At 37.2% G+C, this 24349-nt stretch overlaps 1 protein-coding gene across 1 annotated transcript in view; it reads left to right on the top strand.

Moving 5' to 3' along the window:
• Positions 1-24176, top strand: part of RAB1A (RAB1A, member RAS oncogene family) — a 33034-nt gene extending 8858 nt beyond the window's left edge. The window contains exons 2-6 of the mRNA XM_024552715.4: positions 8633-8705; positions 12676-12771; positions 21705-21800; positions 23015-23146; positions 23357-24176. Coding sequence (XP_024408483.1) covers positions 8633-8705; positions 12676-12771; positions 21705-21800; positions 23015-23146; positions 23357-23554 — 595 coding nt within the window. The 3' untranslated portion in view covers positions 23555-24176. The remainder of the gene's footprint in view (positions 1-8632; positions 8706-12675; positions 12772-21704; positions 21801-23014; positions 23147-23356) is intronic.
• The last annotated feature ends 173 nt before the right edge of the window (positions 24177-24349 follow it).

The following is a 24349-nucleotide window of genomic DNA, read 5'->3' as shown; positions in this document are numbered from 1 at the left end:
CAGTTTTGAATTTTTAGAACACTGTTCTGAACAGCTAAAATGGAACCTGGAAAGTTATTGTCTCCAAATGTCAAAGAAAAACATGTTGTTTTTAGGGGTTATGGGGATAGTTTTTTAAAAATTGCATGACTGTTTTCCTTAAATCTGGTAATTGATTATTTTGACTAACAGGCTGCTTTTGTCCATAGCTAAAGGTTTATTTGTTCTTTATTTAATTTAATCACTGATATGTGCTCTGTAAAATTCAAACAATATAGAAGCATAGGAAGTAACTAAAAGTTCTTACCTTTTTTCTCCAGCCTAATGGTCAATTTTGAAGGGTGTTCTGTGGAGCATACTTAAAGTGAGTAAAAAGAAAAGTTGATGTTAAACACAAATATTGCAGCCCAAGTTTATAAGTTATTCCATACCCTGAAGGTTAATAAAATAGTGTGTAGTTTAATAGTGAATTGAAGGTAAAATAACATGATTCCTATCATGCAGCTGAATTAGTTCTAGATGAAAGAGAACAAATTTAGTTTCCATTGAACTTTTTAAAACAACAAGTGTTTTAAAGGTACACTTATAGCTGACATTGTGAAATTTGTATTTTGGGGCTACTATTTGATTGAAAACTACTAGTCATGATAGTCTTCTTCTGTTTTGTCTTTCCTTTTTTGTATATGTATCCAAAGGGTGGAATGTTGAAAGTTGTGTTAATGTCCGTCAACTTTCTCTTGTAAAATTTTCACTGAGCTGGGAACTGTGTCTAATAATCCAAATTATATTACATAAAAGAAAAAAAATATTTATTTTCATTTAATCCAAAAAGTTATACTTGTGACTATATTGGAAATGTGCCAGTGCTGTCTACCTCTAACCTTGACCTACTCCACCTACTTAATGTAGAAATCATTTGTGTGAGGGCAAGAAAGCTGAATGAACTTGCAAGACTATTAAGTCATTGAACAAACCGTCTGATTACAACATTTTTTCCGCCCCTCAACATCTTTTTCTGGTTGTAAAAGTAATACAGGCTTATTGCAGACTGTTAAAAAAAAAAAAAAGTATAAAGAAAAGTGTCAATTGTGATACTATAATTTATAAGTGTCCATTTTCTCCAAATCTTTTATGTGTGTGCAAAATTTCTAAAAACAAAAATGGGTTATACTAAACAAAATGGTCTATAGTCTTTGCACATAACAGTGTTTCACATAACTGTCTCTTTTGAGATTTTAGAATTTCCAGTGGCGTTTTAGATTCAGGAATCAGCAGATTTATCTCCTACTTCATATTTTATGTAGGCAGTTAGGTAACTTCATGAAAAGGAAAGCATTTTACCTAAACAATTGTGAGTTTGTTAAAGGTACAGAAAATGTTAGTGCTTGCATATAAAAATGGCATAGGTGTTGAGATTATATTATGATCGTAAACAATGAAAATAGAGGCTCCAATATTGCTAAAGTAGACCATGAGTTGACTTACAGGAAGAACTGATAGCAAAAATAATTTTTCACTTTTTATTGTCTCTGATGTCCCAGCACCCAATTTTTAAAGACTGTTAATTTCTCTGAATCTTCCCCTTTCCATCTAGCTTTCATCTGTGTCAGTCTTTTAACTATTTAGCTTTCTCACTAAATTACCTTTTTAAATCAAAACATACTTATTCATGCTATTATAAATTCAGGCAGTTCAAAAGAGTTTTCTGTGATAATAAAAATACTTGTTCCTCATAAGCAGCTTTGTTTTTATATTATATGTTATAGATTCCAGCATGATTTATGATTTATGATTTTTGGTTTAACTTGAAAAAACATAAAATATCTCTCTTACATTTAAAAATACTAGGAGCTAGCTTTTCAAAGAGATGGTTGTATGAACCCATTTTACTAATGTCCTCATAGTATTTTTTTAAATTTGTGAAATAAATTTAGATTTACAGAAGAGTTCTAAAAATTATACAGAAAATTCCTGTATACCCTTCCCCAACTTCCCCTAATATTAACATCTTATATACCATGGTACCTTTATCAAAATTAAGGAATTAACATTGATACATTATTAGCTAAACTGTGGGCTTGCATCCAATTGCTCCAGTTTTTCACTAAGTTCTTTTTCTGTTCCAGGGTTTAATCCAGGCTGCCTTGTTTTATTTAGTTGTTATATCATGTTAGCTTCCTTCAATTTGTGAGTTTCTCAGTCTTGCCTTGTTTTTTATGATCTTGACACTTTTGAAGAGTAATGTTAGGTACTTGGTAAAATTTCCTTCAGTTTGCATTTCTTATGATTAGGCAGGGGTGGGTTATGGATTTATGTGGGGGAAGATACCGTAGCGGTGAAGTGCTGTACTAATCACATATTAGAGGGTACTTGGTACCAGTATGACTTATTGCTCGTGTTGTTCACTTTGGTCACTTAGTTACGGTAGCATCTGTCAGGTTACTCTCATTATAAAATTAATATTTTTTCTTTCCATACTCTGTTAGAAAGCAATCGTTAAGAGCCCACACTAAAGGAAGGAGAATTAATAAGCTCCATCTCTAGAGGGAGGAGTGTTTAAAGGATTTGTGAGTATATGTTAAAACCACCACGGTAATATTTGGGGGGACATGCTTTGAGGCTCTGCAACTGACTTGTTTCTTCTTAAAGTGTCACTTGCTAATTTTAGCACTCACTGGTGGATCTTGCCTGTAACAGTTATTATTGTGATGATCTGCTGGTGATTTTCTATTTCTCTTGTTCCTTCTACATGCATTATTTGGAATCCTCCTGTAAGGAAGATTTATCTCTTCTTTCTCATTTATTTACATTTATACCAGTATGGACTCATGGGTATTTCTTTTATTGTTTGGGTTATAATCCAGTATGCGGTTGTTTACTTTGTGGCTCAAATTGTTTTGCTTTGGCCACTGAGAGAAATTTCAGGTTGGCTTGTTGTGTCTTTTTAAAATTGATTTGAAAGAGAGACACATCAGTTTGTTGTTCCATTTACTTAATGCATTTGTTGGTGCTTCTAGTGTGTGCCCTGACTGAGATGGAACCTGCAGCCTTGGTATATGGGGAACATACTCTGAGCAACTTAGCAACCTGGCTAGGGCAGCTCCTCTGTCCTTTGAACATGTTCCCATCCATTTTTTTCCTCTAGTATTTTGCCCAAAATGTTAATTAAAGATGGCCATAATGTTCATTAACTGAATCTCACCATGAAAGAGGCTGATTAAAAATACAAGATTAAAATGTCCTCTGATTTCTTAGCACATGCTTTGTAAAAGGCACTGTGCTAGATTTTGTATACACTAATAAGTCAGTTTACTTTCACACTCACAGATATGTCAAACGTAAGATTGTGGAGAAGATTCCAGGTGACTTAGGGGGAGAGAGTATGAAGGGTTATAGCAAATTAGACATGAAAAAGACCAGAGGAAGTCCTGATTTGGGAGCAATGGAGAGGACTTACTAGAATAATCTAATATACGAGAATGGTGATTACATTTGTAACTATACATTTCTGATATATAGTAATCCAGTTTTGTCACTTAAGTCACAATTATATTGTAGACTGAAAGTCTAATCCAAATTCTTGGTGAATAAAGGAAAAATACAGTGGTACCTTGGTACTCATCCTTAATTTGTTCCAGAACTTGTGACAAGTACCAAGCAAGTGATGAGTAATGAAGCATTTTCTCTTGCGGGGCAGTACTGTGACTCATACAGGTTCTGGTAAGCGTGACAAGTCCTGAGCAAGCTCAAGCACTGAGTGCTGAAACATTTTTTTCTCGTCAAAATGAGATGAGTACAGGTTTGACAAATTCTGAAGCTGACTAGTACTGAGATATAACTGGCTGTGTATTTAAAGTCTTAACATTTGCTATAGTATTCTTGAATCTTTGTACCAAAATTCTGACCTTGTGCTTTCTAATTTTAGATTTGCATATTGTCTATCAACATTTTTCTGTGTGTTCTGTAAATTATAGTTATAGAAATTTCATTTATTTATTTATTCATTTATTTATTTATTTATAGAGAGAGGAGAAAGGAGGAAGAAAGAGAAACATCGATGTGTGAGAGAAACACTGATCATTCACCTCTCCCATGCCCCTAACTGGGAATTGAGCCCATGACCTTTCAGTTTGCAGGATGATGCCCAACCCACTGAGACACATACCAATCAGGACAGAAATATGTTCAAGCAATCTCAAATCCCTGAATTATCCTGAACATTCAGTATATTAATAGTTTAGAAATAAGGTGCTAAGTAGTAGGTTACTTAAAATGTCCCAATGCAGGTAATATGCAAGTAACATTCTCTAGGTGTGTGTATTCAATAAACAGAAGAAGTCTGTGAGTTTGACTTTGTTTGCCGTTCTCCATGTCTTTTGTTATGTTGGGAGAGAACAAAATACAGTTGACCCTTGAACCAGTGGGGAGGTTAGGGGCACCTACCTGGGCGCAATATAAAATCTGCATATAACTTAATATGCAGATTCCTATCTGATTAAAAACACGACCCATGAACAACGTGGGTTTTAAAAATCCATATGTAGATGGACCCATGCAATTTAAACCCGTCTTAACTGTGGTCTTGTTTAGCAATGATTATCCCATTGTAGAGAAGAGTACTGAACTCTTCATATTATTTATAATTGAGAAAGGTGATTTTAAAAAATTGAGTACTAATTTTTTTTCCCTCCCAAACCTGTTGGGAATTTTCATAAGAGTTTATTTGAACCAAGCTGACAATATATGCTGTAGAGCAAGATCTCAAATGCTCTATTAATTTCTTGAAAACATAATGTAATTTGTAACAATTACTAGGAAGCATTCATGTTTTTTACAACTTTAAGATTACTCTGAAGTAGAGAAATTGATTTTTAAGGGAATGAATGCTACTTCAGGCAACATCTGTGACCCAGTGCCGTCCTTTATTGTAACAGGGTCCAGTACAGCTGATTCAGGTGATGTTTATTGAATGTCTACAGGAGGCTTGGCACTGTGCTCAGGGAGATTGGTAAATTCAGGGTATCTGGTGTGTCGAAATTTATGTTAAAAACTAATGCAGAAAATCAAACTGCATGGAACTCTGACAACCAAAAAGTTAAAAAAAATGTTCATCCAGACAGGTAGGAGGGGCGAGACAGGAGATGGGTAGCCAAGCTGAAAGGATGGTGCCTGGGGTAAGGTGGTGGACCACGCAGGTAGTGTGGGGTTGATGAAGGGGGAAACTAAAGATTCAAAACCTGTAACTGTAAAAACTGCGGGGGTTGCAATGGCAGGAGAAACTCCTAGTCTCACAGGAGAGTTCATTGGAAAGTGGGGCTAGAGTGGTGCCTGCAAGTGGCACTGTTCCCTCTCTGGTCCCTCCCCGACAGATAGTGCCACAACACAGCAAACAGGGTTGCCCCGCCCTGGCAAATACCTAAGGCTCCGTCCCTTACAACATAACAAGTGCGCCAATACAAAGAAATATGGCCCGAATGAAAGAACAGATCAAAACTCAGAAAAAGAGCTAAGTGACAAGGAGACAGACAACCTATCTGATGCAGAGTTCAAAACGCTGGTAATCAGGATGCTTACAGAACTGATGGAGCTCGGTGGCATAATGAAGGAACAAATGAAGTCTACCCAAGGTGAAATAAAGCAAAATATACAGGGAACCAACAGTGATGGGAAGGAAACCAGGATTCAAATGAACAATTTGGAACAAAAGGAGGAAATAAACATCCACTGGAACAGAATGAAGAAACAAGAATTCAAAATGATGAGGAGAGGCTTAGGAACCTCTGGGACACCCTTAAGCACTCCGACATCCAAATCATGGGGGTGCTGGCAGAAGAAGAGGAAGAGCAAGAAATTGAAAACTTATTTGAAAAAATAATGAAGAAAAACATCCCCAATCTGGCGAAGGAAATAGACTTCCAGGAAGTCCAGGAAGCCCAGAGAGTCCCAAAGAAATTGGACCCAAGGAGGAACGCACCAAGGCACATCATAATTAAGTTACCCAACAAAAAGACAAAAAGAGAATCTTACAAGCAGCAAGAGAAAAGGAGACAGTTATCTACAAAGGAGTTCCCATAAGATTTATCAGCTGATTTCCCAAAATAATCCTTACAGGCAAGAAGGGGCTGGGAAGTAGTATTTGAAGTCATGAAAGGCAAGAACCTACATCCAAGATTACTGTATCCAGCAAAGCTATCATTTAGAATGGAAGAGCAGATAAAGTGCTTCCTAGATAAGGTCAAGATAGAGGAGTTCATCATCACCAGGCCTTTATTATATGAATTGTTGAAGGGACTTATCGAAGAAAAAGAAGATGATCAAAAATACGAAGAGTAAAGTGACAACAAACAACTATCAACAAATGAACCTAGAAAACAAAAATTAAGCAAACATCTAGAACAGGAATAGAACCAGAGAAATGGAGATCATATGGAGGGTTATTAGTGGGAGGGGGAGGGGATGAATGGTGGGGGAGGTACAGGGAATAAGCATAATTGGTAGGCATAAAATAGATGGGGGGTGGTTAAGAATAGTATAGGAAACAGAGAAGCCAAAGAACTTAAATGTACAACCCATGGACATGAACTAAAGCGGGTGGGAATACTGGAAGGTGGGGGGGAATGCAGGGCAGAGCAGGGATAAAGGGGAGAAAAAAATTGGGAAAACTGTAATAGCCATAAAGTATACTTAAAAAGAAAAACTAACTATAGTAGTATTATACTTAAAAAAAAATCTAACTATAGTAGTATTAATGGTGCAATTATTCTTGCTCACTGAAATGTAAATTCTCAACATACTCATTGCTAATGTCAGTATTCGGCATTCTTAAGAATTTAGTCTAATTAAGGAGGAAGCTATCAGTAGTGCTAAAGTCAATCAGGCCTAATTGTAGTGCCTAATAAAAGTTGTATGGTGTTATGTATGAATTATTAAGGGTAAAATTTCAGTCATTACCTTCCCCCCTTTTTTCTTTAGGATGTCAAACTGGAAAGACTATTTTTTAGTTCATTCTGTGCTTTAATCTTCCCCCCCTTTTTAAAAAGATTTTATTTACCTTTAGAGAGAGGGGAAGGGAGGGAGAAAAGGAGGGAGGGAAACATCCGTGTATCCATGTGTGAGAGAAACATAGATCTGTTGCCTCTCGTACACGCCCCGAATGGGGATGGAACCTGCAATCCAGGCATAGGGCCCCACTGGGAATCCCGACTGGCGACCCCTTGCCTTCATGTATGATGCCCAACCAACTGAGCCACACCAGCCAAGGCTTTGATCCCCTTCTTAACGCTTGCTTAAAAGCTTCTTATTTCCTTCTATGACTTTTATTTTGCTGTTGACTAGAGCACTTGGGATTTTTTCCCCTTTCCTTGAGATATAATTAGGGACAATAAGTATACCATAGTAACTTAATATAACCAAAAAGATAACTTTATGTAATACATATCACTGTAAACCTGGGTAGTAATTGATGAGTATCCACAAAGATAATCACTGTTAAAAGTTTTATATCTTGCTTATAATTATGATTAGTTGTAATGTAATTTAAATTGTGAGTGATATTTGGGTTTCACTTTAAGTAGGTAGCATTTTTTAAAAATAGAATCACAGAGAACAAAGTTGAAACTCATGCTTATCTTCTAAAATAATAAACTATAAATTCTGGATTTTTAGAAATCTTTTTGAAATTGCATAAAAGAACACATAGAACTGGTCAGAATTAGAATGGATCTATGGAGGATTCCTTTGGAGACCATGGACAGGTAGTCTTTTGTCTTCAGGTCCGTGAAAGAAAACCCATGCATGGTCTTTGAGTCAGGCCTGGCAGTGGTCACTGTACATAAACAAAGCCTAGATGTCAGTATTTTCTGAAGAATGCTTTACTGACTTGTTAGAGAAAGAGAGGAAGGGGGAGAGAGAAACATTGATTTGTTGTTCCACTTACCTGTGCATTCATTGGTTGATTCTTGTATGTGACCTGACCAGGGAGTGAACCTTGGTGGGATGATGCTCTAACCAACTAAACTGCCCTGCTAGGGTTCTGAAGATTGCTTTAATACAGGCTTAGAATGTTTGTCAGTTTGTGCGTTTGCATAAACCACCTTTGAGTTTACCACATCTTCAGTTTAAAATATTTATAATACAGGCTTATAGAAGTTAAACGATTTTTTTTTTTTTTAAGGGAGAATTTGCAGGTGGATGCTAGGAAAGGATCATAAAAGCCCTTTGGAAGATTGCTATGAAATAATGTTTTATCTTGGAATTAGGAGAGATTTGTTTCACTGGCAAGAATACCGCTTGCATTCTAATACTGCAGAGGTAGTGGGGTTTATCCAACAGTTTCTTGGGCTCTCCAAGAATGCATATCACTTATGTTTTCTTTCATTCTTTCCTTGGAAGTAGTTCACTGATCTCAGATCATTGGGGACACATTGCCTCTCTTACTTTTATGTAATTTTGTCGTGTTCAGTGATTTCATCAAAAGGACTTCTGGTAAGGACTTAGCTGAAAAAGAACTTGATTGCAATTTTGGCTTCTGCTGAGCTATTGGACTTTTCAAGAGCTATAGTCTGCCTTACCGACCTGCTTATTATTCTTGCAATGTTTTTGTTGTTGCAGAAATATGCTTTTTATTAACGTGATTTTTTTTTTCTTTTTGCAGTGATTATTTATTCAAGTTGCTTCTGATTGGAGACTCTGGAGTTGGAAAGTCTTGCCTCCTCCTCAGGTTTGCAGTAAGTTGAAATTGAAATACTTTTAAAGAAATTAATACTGTATATGTCTTCTAGGTAGATTAAAGTTTTACTCACAATAAAGCAAAAGATTAAAGTTTTACTCACAATAAATTCTTCAGAATATAGAGATTAAAGTCTTCAAGTATACATCCCTAGTGATACCTTGGAGCCTTAAATAAAACAAATGCTGTTCTTAAAAGAAATTCAACAAAGTGTGGTTATAAAGTCAAAATGATATTCTTGGTAGAGGTCAAACAATGTTTCACTCCAACATAGATAGTAAGGTAAATGGAAAACAGTTGGCCTATGTTGAAAATGCCTTGATGGAAAATGAATTTTCAAGTAAAAGTATAGCAGAACAAAAAGGAAATGCAGGGTCTAGTACAAACTGTTTTTTGACAATGGTATTGTGTTCTGTAATAAGCACATTGACTGCCTTCAAATTTAACATGTTTTCCATCTTGCTGTGTGGATCATGGTTCTTAGAGTATGGAGTAAAGATCCCTGGGGATTATTGAGACCCTCTTAGGGGGTTGTCCATGAGATCAAAACTATTATCCTAATGATACCAAGCTGTTAGTATTTACTTAGTAAATAATTACTTAGTAGTTAAATTAAAAACATTTGCTTTTTTCACTGTGTTGACATTTGCTCTGATAATGCAAAAGCAGTGGTGGGGTGAAACCGCTGGCATCTTAACACACCATGTCAAGGCTGCGCTGAGCCCCCACACTGTGCTCCTAGTCATGTTATTTACCTCTCTTCACTCACCAGGAGGAAAACGCCATTTTCACTTCAGAGTGTCTTTGATGAAACAGTAAAAATTATTAAGTTTAAAAAATCTAGTTCCTTTTTTAAATATCGGGTTGTGAAGAAGTGAGGAATACACATAAAGCACTTCTCCTGCTTACTAGAGTGTTTTGGTGTAGTTGTCTTGAGGAAAAGTAAATCATTTTTTTTTTACTTGAAAGAACAACTGATAGACTACAGTTGTGTAGAATTGGATATTAGCAGACATTTTCTCAAATGAACTGAGATTGTCACTTCAAGGAAAATATCTGACGGCATTTGCTGCCTGTAATAAAATTCAAGCTTTCAGAGAAAAATCAGAATTTTAGAAAACTTGTAATTCACCACTGCGAGCTTGACAGCATTTCAATTACTAAGTATGCCTTTTTGGATGAGATGAACGGTGATATTAATGAATGTCATTAAAAAATAATTTCATTGTATATCATAGTTAAAAGTGAAATGGAAGTACTAGATTCTTTAATATGTGTAAAAGTATTTTCTAACAAAAAAATTACAAAAGAAAAGATTGTTAAATTTGCATAAAAGTTAATGGCAAGCGTATAAAAACCTTAGAAAACAGATGGTACTAGCAAAAAATATATATATGAGGAAGGGATGATATTCTCAATTTATAAAGCACACTTATACATACATTAATAAGAAAAGGATGTTTGTCTTAATAGAAATATGTGCAAATACATGAGGGGCAGGTCACAAAAAAAGAAATACAAATTGCCAATGATTATGAAAAAATGTTCAATTTTATTTGTGAGTAAAGGTTTAAAAGTGGATTTTACTTGATATTTATTAAATTGGCAAATATTAAAGTTAAGAATAACTCCTAGTATTAAATCAGCAGTTCTGGGTAGGTGGGAAGGATCTGGCATCTCTTGATGAAATTGGCTATATAGGCCTGAGATGTTTGTGTTTCATAGAAAATCCTCTCTGAGATGCCTGTCGATCTAAGTTACAGGTTTTCATTAGTACCCACATAGTAAAATCACCTGGAAGCATTTATAAAAATACTAATTTCTGGATCCCCAAAATAGACAAGGTACAAAAGGTATTATAACAAAATGTATGATAAGCTATGGAAACACACAGGGAATGATCTCTTAACTATTGTTTGAGGAGTTGGAGAATGTTTGGACAATTACTGTTGCCTGGGCTCAGAATTGAATAGTGAATAAAAATTGCCATGTGACCCAGGGGCTGGGGGACTAGGGGGTGTGCAGAAAGAGATAACTGAGAATTTGAACAGAAGGAAGAGCATGTGCAGTGACTCAGAGCCATGCAATATGGGTCATTTAGGGATTTATAAGTATTCTAGCAAAGCATTTATAAATGTTTCTAACAAAAATCCCTCCCTCAGTCACATTTTACAATTTTCTTAGAGAGTTTTTTTCAATCCCATGTACGTATTGGATTCAGCATCATCAAGACTTGCTCACACTGGCTTCATTTAATCGTTTCTTCCCCTGCTCTGTTGTAGTGTTGTATTGCAAATTGCGAAAGTATTTTTCCCCCCCTACATACTTTAGTATGAATTTCCAAAAACGGGACATTTTTTATATAAAATAACATTGCCGTTGTTAATTAGAAGAATAATTTCCCCTGATTGTATCAGAAGTGTTGGTATTATGGTTAGTTTGAATCAGGATTCAAACATGGTCCACACATTCTGGTGGTTTTGCTGCTTAGTCTCTTAATCTAGAGTTTTTCCAACCTTGCCTTTTTATTTATGTTTTCCTGTCCTTTACTTTTTGCAGAAACCAGGGCAGTTTTCCTACAGATTGTCCAGCATTTTAGATTTGCCACTTTGCTTCCTTGTGGTGTCTTTCAATTGTTCAAATTCCTCATGCTTCTGTAATTGGAAGTAAACCCCCAGAGCTGTGCTATCCTTAGGATAGCTACTAGCCCCATTTAAATAGCTATTTAAATTTAAACTAATTAAAGTTGAATAAAATTAAACATTCCTTTCCTTGTTCTCACTTGCCACTTGGGGCTAGTGGCTACTGTATTGAGTAGCTCAGCTTGTAGGATGTTTCCATCATCAAAGTTCTGTTGATATTGTTTCTCTTAATGGATTTAGATTTGATTAGATTTAGGCCCATCTTTGTTGGCAGAATACTTAGTAGGTGGTGCTTTCTGCTCGCTAAAATTGTTCATTGGGTTTAGGTGGTGATAGCCTGACCTCTCCATTCATACATTTTTTCACAAGCATTAAAAGTTTTGTTTCCATTTGGAGTAACATGTCATAACAGATTGTTGAGAAAAACAAGTATTATTTTAAATGTTTAACATTGGGTTACACATTGTTCACATAAAAGCTTGTACACGAATGTTCATAGCAGCATTATTCATATTAGCCAAAAAGTAGAAACAACCCAGATGTCCACCAGCTGATGAATGGATAAATAAAATGCGGTATACCCATACAATGTGTATTAGCCATAAAAAGGAAGGAAAACTTTATGTTGAGTTAAAGAAGCCAGACACCAAAGGCCACATGTTATATGATTCCATTCATAAGACATGTCCAGAATAGGCAAATCCATAGAGACATAAAGTAGATGAGTGGTTTCCAGGGTCTAGGGGAAGAGAAGGAAACAGAGAGTGACTGCTGCTGGGTACAGGGTTTCATCACAGGGTGGTGGAAATGTCCTGGGGTTAAACGATGGTGATGGTTGCACAACTGTATGAATATACTTAAAAACCACTGAATTGTACACTTTAAAAGCGTACATTTTATATTTGAGAATTTGAAAAAGTCATAACTAGGAAATAAAATTGGCTTCTAAAAAAACCCAGAAGAGGAGAGTGACATTACTTTGTGGTGAATAAATTGGATTTGGGGGTGAAGGGAGCTAGAGTTTCACTAATTAGGAATTAGGAAAAACATTCATAATCATTGTAAATATAAAACCTTTTTCTATATAAGAATTTATCAAGAAATATGTGGGAAAATTAAGGATAACTATTGAAAAAGTCTTAAGAAGAGACTACTGTTAAACAGTGCTTTGTAATCAAAATATGAACTGAGTAGTGGAGCAGGATGAAGTGGTTGTCCTCAACATGCTGGGCCTTTTAACCATATCAACTTTGTATGAACAAGTTAACATTATTTTATTTACTCTATTGAACATTAACTTTAATCACTAACTTTTTATCCCTTCAGGATGATACGTATACAGAAAGCTACATTAGCACTATTGGTGTGGATTTCAAAATAAGAACTATAGAATTAGATGGAAAAACAATCAAGCTTCAAATAGTAAGTAATTTTTGGACTAGAAGTATTTTTGAAATTATTTTTGGTAAATTTAAAATGTATTTGCTATTTTTTAGTGTAGTAACAAAATTAAATTTATAGTATCTTAACCATGTATCTGTGGTAGAGTGTGGAATAAGAGTTCAGATTAAAAATGATTTCTCTAAGACTATCCTTCCTCATTGAATTTTCTATTCATAAAGCAGAGAAGTACATGTTTTAAGTCAAACTTGGTCCTAGTTGCTACTTTTTTGCTTTTAAGTTTACTTCTTATTGTATTTTACTGTATTTTTATCCTGCTATACCCTCTACCACCTCCACCCACCCCATCCATGGTCCTAGTTATTTTTCTTGTGATTTTATCAGTGGAGTCTAAGTTAAAAGTTTACCTGCCTTTTATCAAAAGTATATTGAGCATTTTCTTTATGTCTTTTACTGTGCTAAATATGGTGAGACATGAAAAGAAAGCTAGGGGAAGCTTCTTCATATGTGGCTAAATTGAATAGTTGACCCTTGAACAACATGAGTTTTAAATGTGCATGTCCACTTATACATGGGTCTTTTTCAGTTGATGTGTGCAGTTCATTTGACCCATGCAGTTCAAACCTGCATTGTTCAAGGGTCTTCTGACAGTTGGAAAGCCACGTGTGTTGGGGGCAGACATAATTTACATGTGAATTTTTGACGGCACTGATGGTTGACCCTGAGCTCTGTGTTATTCAAGGGTCAACTGTGTTTATTTAGTTCTTTTGTATTTATTACATAGTATGTACCAAGTCTTAGAATTTTATTGAAAAGGAGCTTAGCTTTTCTAACCTGTTTTACAGCTCAGAAAAATGGATGCTGATTTAATTACTAATCTACAGTTCCTAGCAGAACCAAATGACCTATAGCTCTGTCTTCAATATTTTGTGTCCCTTTGCCTAAGCCCCCTTGTCTATCCTTACAACCCCAACCCCACATTAAAAATAGGCAATTGTATGGGTCTGGGACTACCAGTGTGGACATGTCTGTGGTCTTTAAAAATACTAATTTATGGGTATCTTTTGGAACTGGCTATTAGTGTGAGGTAACATAGAAAACCAGTGACTGTTCTTTTGATGGAATTGATAAAACACTGACCTGGGAGTTTGGATTTGGAGTCAGAAGACTTGGATTTGTTATTTTCTTTCTGATATTTACTATTTAGAAAGTCATGGGTTAACTTACTTCAGCCTTTTTCCTGAGACTCAGTTTATCATCTCTGAAATGAGTATGAGGATACTTGATTTGCTAACTCATAAGGTTGTTGTAAGAACCAAATCTAGTAGCTCTGTGTATGTGTATATGATAATGTGTATGAAAGCCCTTTGTAAACTTTTGGGCAGTATGATAGGTCCCTCCCAAGACCTTGAGGGGATGCCTGAAACCACAGATAGTACAGAACCCTACATATACTGTGTTTTTTTTATATGTGTATACATACCTATGATAAAGTTTAATTTATAAATAAGGCACAGTAAGGTGCTAACTGTATACTGCGATAGAAGATATATGAATGTCATCTCTCAGAATATCATATTGTATTGTACTCACCCTTCTTGTGATAATGTGAAATAATACAATGCCTTTGTGATGAGATGAGGTGAGGTAGATATGCTGGGGAAAGGGGGTGATTCAGGTCAAAGGTGGGCTAGAGTGTGATGTTGTGAGATTTCATTGCACTGCTCAGGATGGCATGCAGTTTAAAACTTACGAATTATTTCTAGAATTCCATTTAAAGTTTTGGACAGTGACTGTCTGTGGATAACTGAAACCACAGTGAAACCGTGGATAAGGGGGAAGGGGGTACTGTATACAAATGTTACGGATGATATGACATACCTCAGAGGTAATTTTTTTTTTTTTTAGTTGCTCCCTGTTCTTATAAGACTCTGATGGGGGTGGGGAGAAGTGCATTACAAAAGAATTGTGGGTTTTTATATAAGTTAACATACTTGGTACTCCAAATTAGGACTTGCAAGGATATAGTTATGAGAGAGTTTGAAATACTTTAGACCTGTAAACGAGATTACCTTCCATATTAATTTTCCCCCCATTATATGTAGGACTTCATACTTGGCACAATATTTCAGGTGCCAAGTATAAAGTTAGAGACATGTTTCAGAAAGGTGCACCCAGGCCTCTAACTACTGATGTGAAGTGATTATAATTATGTGTGATCATTGGTCTCCATAAGATTTGAGTGTATATTTGTGAAAACAGTCATATACTGCTACTTTCCTATGGCTGGAACAGACCGTAATAGGTCACTCAGTTGGTCTTCCTTTCATCTTTTTTCTCCTTTTCCTTTCCCTATCGGCTGCCTCTTTTTGAACATTTTTGGGAAGTTCCCCAGCTTATCAAAGAAGCTAGCTCCATTTATAAATAACCTCTAATGGTTAATTCATTATATTGAACTGATGCCAGTTTCCTTTAACTTCTAGCTCTCTCTCCTCTGCCTTTTAGAGCTGCCTGAATGAGATTAATTCCTTTTCTGTTGGCAGTCTGCCCTTTATTTTTAATTTTTATAATCTTTCTTTTAAAAAAAATCATTATTGTTTTTTAATTAGAGTTGACATACACTATTATTTTAGTTTCTGGTGTACAACCCAGTGATTAGACATTATATAACTTACTAAGTGATCATCCCGATAAATCTCATACCCATCTGACACCATACATAGTTAGAATATTATTGACTATATTCCCTGTATTTTACATCCCCATGACTATTCTTTTTTTTTTTAATAGATTTTATTTATTTATTTAGAGAGAGGGAAGGAAGTGAGAGAGGGAGAGAAATTGATGTGTGAGAGATACATCGATTGGTTACCTCTCGCATGCCCCCAACTGGGAACCTGGCCCACAAACCCAGGCATGCTCCCTGACTAGCAATCGAACCAGCGACCTTTTGGTTCACAGGCTGGCACTCAATCTACTGAGCCACACCAGCCAGGGCCCCATGACTATTTTGTAACTACCAATTTGTACTTTTTAATCCCTTCACCTTTTTCACCCACCCCCCAGCCCCACCCCTCTCATCTGGCAACCATCAAAATGTTCTTTCTAAGTCTGTTTCTGTTCTGCCTTTTTTTTTTAGATTCAATTGTTGATAGACATGAATTTATTGCCATTTTATTGTTCATATTTTTTATCTTTTTTTTCTTCTTAAAGTGTATGTCACAGTGGTGATGAACTCCTTTAGCTTTTTCTTGTCTGGGAAGCTCTTTATCTGTTCTTTGATGCTAAATGATAGCTTCACAGGGTAGAATAATCTTGGTTGTAGTTCCTTGCTTTTCATCACTTAGAACAGGGGTGTCAAACTCATTTTCACTGGGGGCCACATCAGCCTGGCGGTTGCCTTCAAAGGGCCGAATGTAATTTTAGGACTGTATAAATATAACTACTCCTTAACAGTTAAGCGAGAGCTTGGCGCTGCCGTCGGGTAGAAACAGTGCTGGGCTGGATAAAACAAGGTGGAGGGCCGGATTCGGCCTGTGGGCCTTGTGTTTGCCACCTGTGATTTGGAATATCTCTTGCCAATGTCTTCTGGCCTGCAAAGTTTCTGTTGAGAAATTAGCTGACAGTTTCATGGGAGCTCCCTTGTAGGTAATTGCTTTTCTCTCGCTGCTTTTACAATGCTCTCTTAACTTTTTACATTTTAATCATGATGTGTCTTGGTGTGGGACTCTTTGGGTTCATCTTCTTTGGGACTCTGTGCTTCCTAGATTTGTGTATCTATTTCCTTCACCGGGCTAGGGAAGTTTTCTGTCATTTTTTCAAATAGGTTTTCAATTTCTTGCTTCCTCTCTTCTGCTGGCACCCTCTGATATGAATGTTGTACCCTTGAAGTTGTCACAGAGGCTCCTTACACTGTCCTCATTTTTTTGGATTCTTTCTTTTTTAAAGATTTTACTTATTTTTTTAGAGAGGGGAAGGGAGGGAGAAAGAGAAACATCAATGTGAAAGAGACATTGATTTGGTTGTCTCTTGTATGTGCCTGGACCGGGAACCAAACCCACAACCCAGATGTGTACCCTAACTGGGAATTGAACTGGCGACCTTTCACTTTGTAGAATGAGGTCCAGTCAACTGAGTCACACCAGTCAGAGCTGGATTCTTTTTTCTTTTTGCTGTTCTAATTAGGTGGGGGTTTTTTGGTTCCTTATATTCCAAATCACTGATTTGATTCTTGGGTTCATTTAATCTTCTATTACTCCCCTGTAAATTATTCATTTCAGTTAGGGTATCCTTTATTTCTGACTGGTTCTTTTTTATGGTTTCCATGTCCTTTTTTATGCTATTAGAGTTCTCACTGCCCTGGCTGGTGTGGCTCAGTGAATTGATTACCGGCCTGCAAACCAAAGGGTCACTGGTTTGATTCCCAGTCAGGGCACATGCCAGGATTGTGGGCCAGGTCCCCAGGCGAGGGCGTGTGAGAGGCAACCACACATTGATCTTTCTCTCCCTCTCTCCCTCCCTTTCCCTCTCTCTAAAAATAAATAAAATCTTAAAAAAAAATTAAAACAAAAAAATAAAATTCTCGCTGTTCATCTACTTTTCCTCCAAGTTCATTGAGCATTGTTATAGTTTTGAACTCTGCATCTAGTAGTTTGCTTGTCTCAGTTTTGTTTAGTTCTTTTTCTGGAGTTCTTTTCTTTCATTTGGGACACATTTTTTTTTTGTCTCTTCATTTTGGCAGCCTCCCTGTGTTTGTTTCTATGTATTAGGTAGAGCTCCTATGTTTCCAGAGTTTGTTAGAGTGACCTAATGCAGTAAGTGTCCTGCAGAGTCCAGTGGGATAGCCTTTTTATTCACCAAGCTGGGCACTACTGGTACACCTCCTGTGGGCTGTGTCCACCCTCCTCTTGTAGTTGAGCCTTGATTGCTATTGGCATGTCAGTGGGAGGGATTTACCCCTAGGCTGATCAGCTGCAAGGATTGGCTGTGACCACTGAGGACTCTGGGGAATCAGCTATGCAGGGGCCCACCCCATGGAGCAGGACTTACTTCTGGAGGGCTGTGGTGCCTGCTTAGTTTGCATTTTGAGTGTGTTGCTTGTGGAGGTGGTCGGGTGGTGCTTCATTGTGGTCTGAAGGTGTCTGGCTCTGGGGTTTCCTGGGAGGTGCTGTCAGAGGTCAGCTGACACCTGTATTCTGCCCGGGCCACCTGGCCTGAGCCTGTAAAGCCTTCTGCAGATGGCTGATACTTGTACTAGGCTTGGAGGTGCCCAGGAGAGGCCTGGCTGCAAACCAAGGCCCCTGCTACTAGTGCCAGGCCTGGGGCCACTTAGTGAGAGGTACGAGGCATGCAGAGGTCAGATGCTGCTTGTTTTGAGAGATTTTAGGAAGACCTGAAGCATGAGCCAAGACAGGCCATTCCTATGGAAAAGCCATGGAAATATCTTGGGTGAACTGGCAAGTTGGGGGGGGGGTCTCAGGGAATAATAACCAGGGTGGTTGGGGGGAACAGTGATAGCCAGGTTGATGGAGACTCAGATATGGTGCCCGCCTGCCAGCTCTAGGGGGAGAGCTCAGAAAAGAAACAATGGCCTCTGCCCGTACTTTGAAAGCTTCCCCTGCAGCTTTTGCCCTGATGCCAGACAAACTCAGTTCTTCTCTGTATGTCCCTGTCACCTTTCAAGCTGCTGCCCCATGCTGGAGCTCAGAGGGAGTGCCTGAGTAAGTCTGTGCTTAGGATTCCAGAAACCCTTTGTCTCACTCAGTCACAATCCCTGTTGGCTTGTACAGCCAGAAGTTACAATGGGAGTTCTCTTCAGGCACTGGAACCCTGGGCTGGGGACCTGGTGTGGAGCTGAGATCTTCACTCCTCAAGGGGGATCCTTGGCAGCCAAATATCCCTTCCGACTTTTTAATCTGCCATATATGGGTGTGGGGGTGTAGCTGTGTCCAGGCCCTTCCTGGTGGTCTCAATGTGGCTTCTTCTTTATATCCTTAGTTGTAGACTTGGTTCAGCAGTTCTGAATGATGGTTGTTCTGTAGTTTAGTTGTAGTTTTGATGATGTTGTGGGAGGATTCGAGTTACTGCCTAGCCTGTGCTTCAGATCTTATCACAACCTTTACTTCTGGAGTTAGTTATTCCTTTCTGGAAGTACGTTTTCTGAACCTTTTACAGTTTGAGTTATTCATGTGTTTTATAAGTACCTCTTATTAAAATGTGATTCCTGAAATCAAATAGGACATATAGCCCAGAGTGTGTGGACTATGTGAGGAAAATCCTCTTTATTTGGACTCTGAATTTTTTCCCCCCTCTCTGGACTTCAGGGACTCATGGGGTTTTCTCATCATTAATCCATTCAAGGACTTAAATAGCTCCTCACTTTGGATCTTAGGGCTTTGAGTTTGTAATTTTTTAAAGACACTTTGTGACTGCCGTTTTTAAATCTGAATGCTAGATTTTACTTTTAACCCCATTACACTTCAGATTGCTTGGCTTCAATTATCATTCCAAGTTTTCTAGGTCTTTCAAAATTATTTTTATACACGCACACATATATTTAAGATTTTATTTATTTTTAGAGAGAACTTAAGGGAAGGAGAGAGGGAGAGAAACATCAATGTGTGGTTGCCTCTTGCACGCACCCCCTGCCCTGCTGGCAACCCAGCCTGGTCCGCAACCCAGGCATGTGCCCCGACTGGGAACCGAACCAGCGACCCCCTGTTTCGCAGGCTGGTGCTCAATCCACTGAGCCACAGCAGCCAGGGCTGTTGATCTATATTTTAAATATCCTCTTAGTGCCATCTGGGACTTTATCAGAGTTAGTGATCACAAAACATTCAGCAGGGCAGGGCGGGTATGGAGTCTAGACCCACAGTATGAAGGCATACTTCTGTGATTGTTCATTGATGAAGCATTTATGGAAATGCTTACATTATGCCAGGCACTCAGACAGATTCGAGGTTACAGAGACAAATGATTAACATAGCCTCATAGGAGGAGATCCCATTTCAGTGGGAGAGATAAACATGGGAAAATCAGTTACCCTGTGATTCTGAGGGGTAATGGGATTATATACAAACGGTGATCAATTACAGAGGAAGGCACTGTTAGGATATGGACTCAGGAGAGTTTCCCCAGTGGTGAGGAGACATCAGAAATTTTACTCTTTAGATGCCATTGCTCAGTCAGCTATAATTCTTAACATTTATTCATAAACTATTTCTTCCTTGTGCTATCTTTGTGCAAGGGGTTGGTGGGTAGAGAAGGGAGAACTTTCTTCGGTATATAATCCACATTACCCCTCATAATCACAGTGTGACTGATTTTCCCAGGTTTGTTTCCCCCACTGAAATGAGATCTCCTATGAGGGCTATGTTTCATTCATCTCTCTATCCTGATTCTGAGTGCCTGGTATAGTGTAAGCATTTCTGTGATGTTCTGTTGAACAGCTTCTACAGTCAAGCACTCTGCTAGGCATTTGACAAACATTAGTTCATTTAAACCCATTTAGCAATGCTATAAGGTGAGTGACACCTAGGATTAGATGAGGAAACTATCCCTATCATTAAATAACCAGGAACCTAGATTTGATGTTTTGAAGTCAGGTTGGCTTGACTCCAAAGCTCATGCTTCTCCAAGGATATCCTGAAAGACTTTGATGCTCTTTACTGACAACAGATCTAAAGTCTTCTGGGCTCTCAGGCTAGTACTTTTAACAAAAAAAGTAATGAAGCTGCTCTGACTTGCTTTTGTTTATTTTAGATTAAGGATGTTAACTTTTTTGCTTCATTTATTTTTTTTCCCTTGGAGTATGTTAAATTACAGACATTATTTACTCCAAATATAGGTTGGTATGCATCTGTGTTTTACTATGTAACCATTAATCATATTTAACAAAACTGATACTAATGCCTCGATATTACCTAATATCAGTCTGTATTCATATTTCCCCAAAATTGTACTTGTTTTTAACAGGTCTGTGTCAGCTGGGTTCTAGAAAAGGAAGTATTTCACTGAGTGCTCCTGAACTGGGTTTTTGTTGTTTTTTAATTTTGCCATTTAAAACATTAGAGGGGATGAATGTCAAGTTCACAGATATACTTCTAAACTTTATAATTCCCTCCCCCTAAAGGCTATTGCATTTTAATATCCACTTGTTCTAGGCTTCGAGTCCTTTTTTTTTTTTTTTTTTTTTTTTTTTTTTACAGTAACCAGTCTGTTACTTCTCTATCAATCAAGATGTTACCTTTCACCAGTAGAGTAGGTAGCTATTCTCAGTATACACTTTTTGTAAAAGACCATTGTCTAAGAGCTACTTAAACAAAATTCTCATTGTCCTTGTTAATTAAAACCAAGACTTTAAAATCTAACAACTGAGTTTTCCCCTTAGTTTTTTTAAACCCAGAACTTGAATGTAGTAATTTAAGCATGTTTTTGGTGTTTAAGCCTAAGTGGTTCAAGTGTGGTGACTTTTAAAATGAATTTTATAAAAGTATTTTGAATCATCTTCCTTACATTGACCCTAGGATTAAGATAATACCTTCTAGAGACGGTTAAAGTGTTTTCTTGACTGGTAGTCATCTGAATGTACTGTGTTAAAGGGGTGTTAGGCCAGTAGCCTTCCTATTCAAGTCAGCCTGTTTCTGCAGTCATACTGAATGTCTTACACAGTGCTGAGGGCTGTAAGGAATATGAAGAGTTTGACATAGTTCCTGTTCTCAAAGACCTTGTGATACTGGTAGCATTACTGCAAACTAATCTAGAGGCACTACGTTCTTTTCTGGACCTTCAGGTATTTGGCAGTTACCATGCACTTTATTAGTGTGAACATTGAGGGCTAATATCAAATCCTGGTCATTTCCATAACTGTAAACTAACTGTTCTCCCTCCTCTTGCCCTTTTCCCCAACTCTGTCTTAATGGAACTGTTTGGATTTCTTGATTATTTTATAATAGTGGGACACAGCAGGCCAAGAAAGATTTCGAACAATCACCTCCAGTTATTACAGAGGAGCCCATGGCATCATAGTTGTGTATGATGTGACAGATCAGGTAAGTTCCAGGAGGAAATTGTGTTACAGTGACAAAGTAGGAAGTTACTGTTTGATAAATAGCCATCCATATTATTTATGTGGCAAAAAACTTTGTCTACCTCCAAATAAGTTAATCACATAAACATTATTTTGGGTACCTAGTGAATTGGTCAACCACAATTTCCTGTTTTCCTTAAATAGAAAATTTAGTAATTGGTTTTACACTTGCTTTCAAGGGACTCCGGTTATATTTATTGTCAACTAAATAATCATTTTGGCAAGAGTTTATTGGGAGTGTTGGGTTGTTTGGTTTATACCATGTTCTTGGTGTTAAGTATTAACAGGAATTTGCCTGGTAATTATAGACTTGTTAGAATTGCCCAAAGCAAGGTTATCAGTCGCTCCCTTGAGCATGTGGTACAGAAATAGGATGAGCTAGAGGAAGATTTTAGGATAAAGAGAAACTAAAGGTTGCTTTAAGAGAAAGTGAGGGTTGCAGGAATAGTGGGAAAAATGTGGTTCAAGGACCATAACTATTGTTTTGATTAGAAAATTAGAAGATTTCAGAGTTGGTTGTTTTTGTTTTTTTTTTTTTTTTGCTGTCAAAGAATAAAATACACTTTTAGAACTTATTTTTTCTTGCAGCAAATGTTAAATGTCACCACAACTATGATATCTTAGCTAATTAGGAGATAACTAGAATTATAAGACTGTAGATTGTATTGGGTGAATGATACAACAGGAGGAAAAGTTGTTGCTAATTTCAACTCTCATGTCATTACCATGAACTATTTAAAAATGAAAAATTCCTTCTCCTTAATATGACTGGAAAACAAGCATCTTTACTTTGGACCCATTTATTAAGTAATATTTTTTGAGTCCCTAGTAGTAACACTTAAACTATCCATACACCAAAATAATCAGATTTTAATTCAAATTTATCAAATTTGCTTGAGCTACAGCTTGATGCTGAGCTGTAGTTCTCTCTCAAATAAGGTATTTTTATCCTCAAGCCTTCAAATTCCAATTTCTTACTCATTTAGGTATGGATAGTCATTTTAATGTTATCAGTTCACTTCTTAGCCAGCAGTATAGTTATTTTGTAGCTAGAGTTGTTTCACTCTCTCTTCTTAGGTCAAGAGAGACAGTTCTGTTTATCACTTGCTTCATTAGAACAGTTGTTAGGTTACAGAGAACTGTATTAATCATTCTTAAAAATGTCTGTCTTCTTAGGAGTCCTTCAATAATGTTAAACAGTGGCTGCAGGAAATAGATCGTTATGCCAGTGAAAACGTCAACAAGTTGTTGGTAGGGAACAAATGTGATCTGACCACAAAGAAAGTAGTAGACTACACAACAGCAAAGGTATGTTTAGTTTGATTTTCAAGCTGAATGTGAAGGTGAGCCACCACCTTGGCTTTTAAAATGTGCACTAGAATGCTTTGAAATGACAGTATTTTTATGGTGCCTGTTTGGATTCAGTAAACTTAGCCTTTCCTTACCACCCATATTAGATAGAAATGTAGTAAGTGAAAAATATTTTTCAATGTTAATTGTGCCTTGTTATTCTCTTAGGAATTTGCTGATTCCCTTGGAATTCCGTTTTTGGAAACCAGTGCTAAGAACGCAACAAATGTAGAACAGTCTTTCATGACAATGGCAGCTGAGATTAAAAAGCGAATGGGTCCTGGAGCAACAGCTGGTGGTGCAGAGAAGTCCAATGTTAAAATTCAGAGCACTCCGGTCAAGCAGTCAGGTGGAGGCTGCTGCTAAAATTTGCCTCCGTCCTTTTCTCACAGCAATGAATTTGCAATCTGAACCCAAGTGAAAAAACAAAATTGCCTGAATTGTACTGTATGTAGCTGCACTACAACAGATTCTTACCGTCTCCACAAAGGTCAGAGATTGTAAATGGTCAATACTGACTTTTTTTTTATTCCCTTGACTCAAGACCGCTAACTTCATTTTCAGAACCGTTTTAAACCTTTGTGTGCTGGTTTATAAAATAATGTGTGTAATCCTTGTTGCTTTCCTGATATCAGACTGTTTCCCGTGGTTGGTTAGAATATATTTTGTTTTGATGTTTATATTGGCATGTTTAGATGTCAGGTTTAGTCTTCTGAAGATGAAGTTCAGCCATTTTGTATCAAACAGCACAACCAGTGTCTGTCACTTTCCATGCATAAAGTTTAGTGAGATGTTATATGTAAGATCTGATTTGCTAGTTCTTCCTTGTAGAGTTATAAACAGAAAGATTACACTATCTGATTAATAGTTTCTTCATACTCTGCATATAATTTGTGGCTGCAGAATATTGTAATTTGTTGCACACTATGTAACAGAACAACTGAAGATATGTTTAATAAATATTGTACTTATTGGAAGTAATATCCAACCGTATGGTGATAAGTATTGTTTTAATTCTTACGGTTAAAGGGAAATAGAACCTCGCATTCTTAAAACATCCATTTGTGTGTGCAACCAGGGCGTTGTAGACCTACCTTAGAGCAGCGTCCGATGTGCTCTCCGGACGATGTATGCATTCAATGACCTAGGGAGGCTTTTGTG

This window comes from Desmodus rotundus, chromosome 5 (genome assembly GCF_022682495.2).
Source record: "Desmodus rotundus isolate HL8 chromosome 5, HLdesRot8A.1, whole genome shotgun sequence".
In the NCBI taxonomy this organism is placed as follows: domain Eukaryota; kingdom Metazoa; phylum Chordata; class Mammalia; order Chiroptera; family Phyllostomidae; genus Desmodus; species Desmodus rotundus.
The sequence above is the reverse complement of the archived record's forward strand: the minus strand, read 5'-3'. Positions and strand labels throughout refer to the sequence as shown.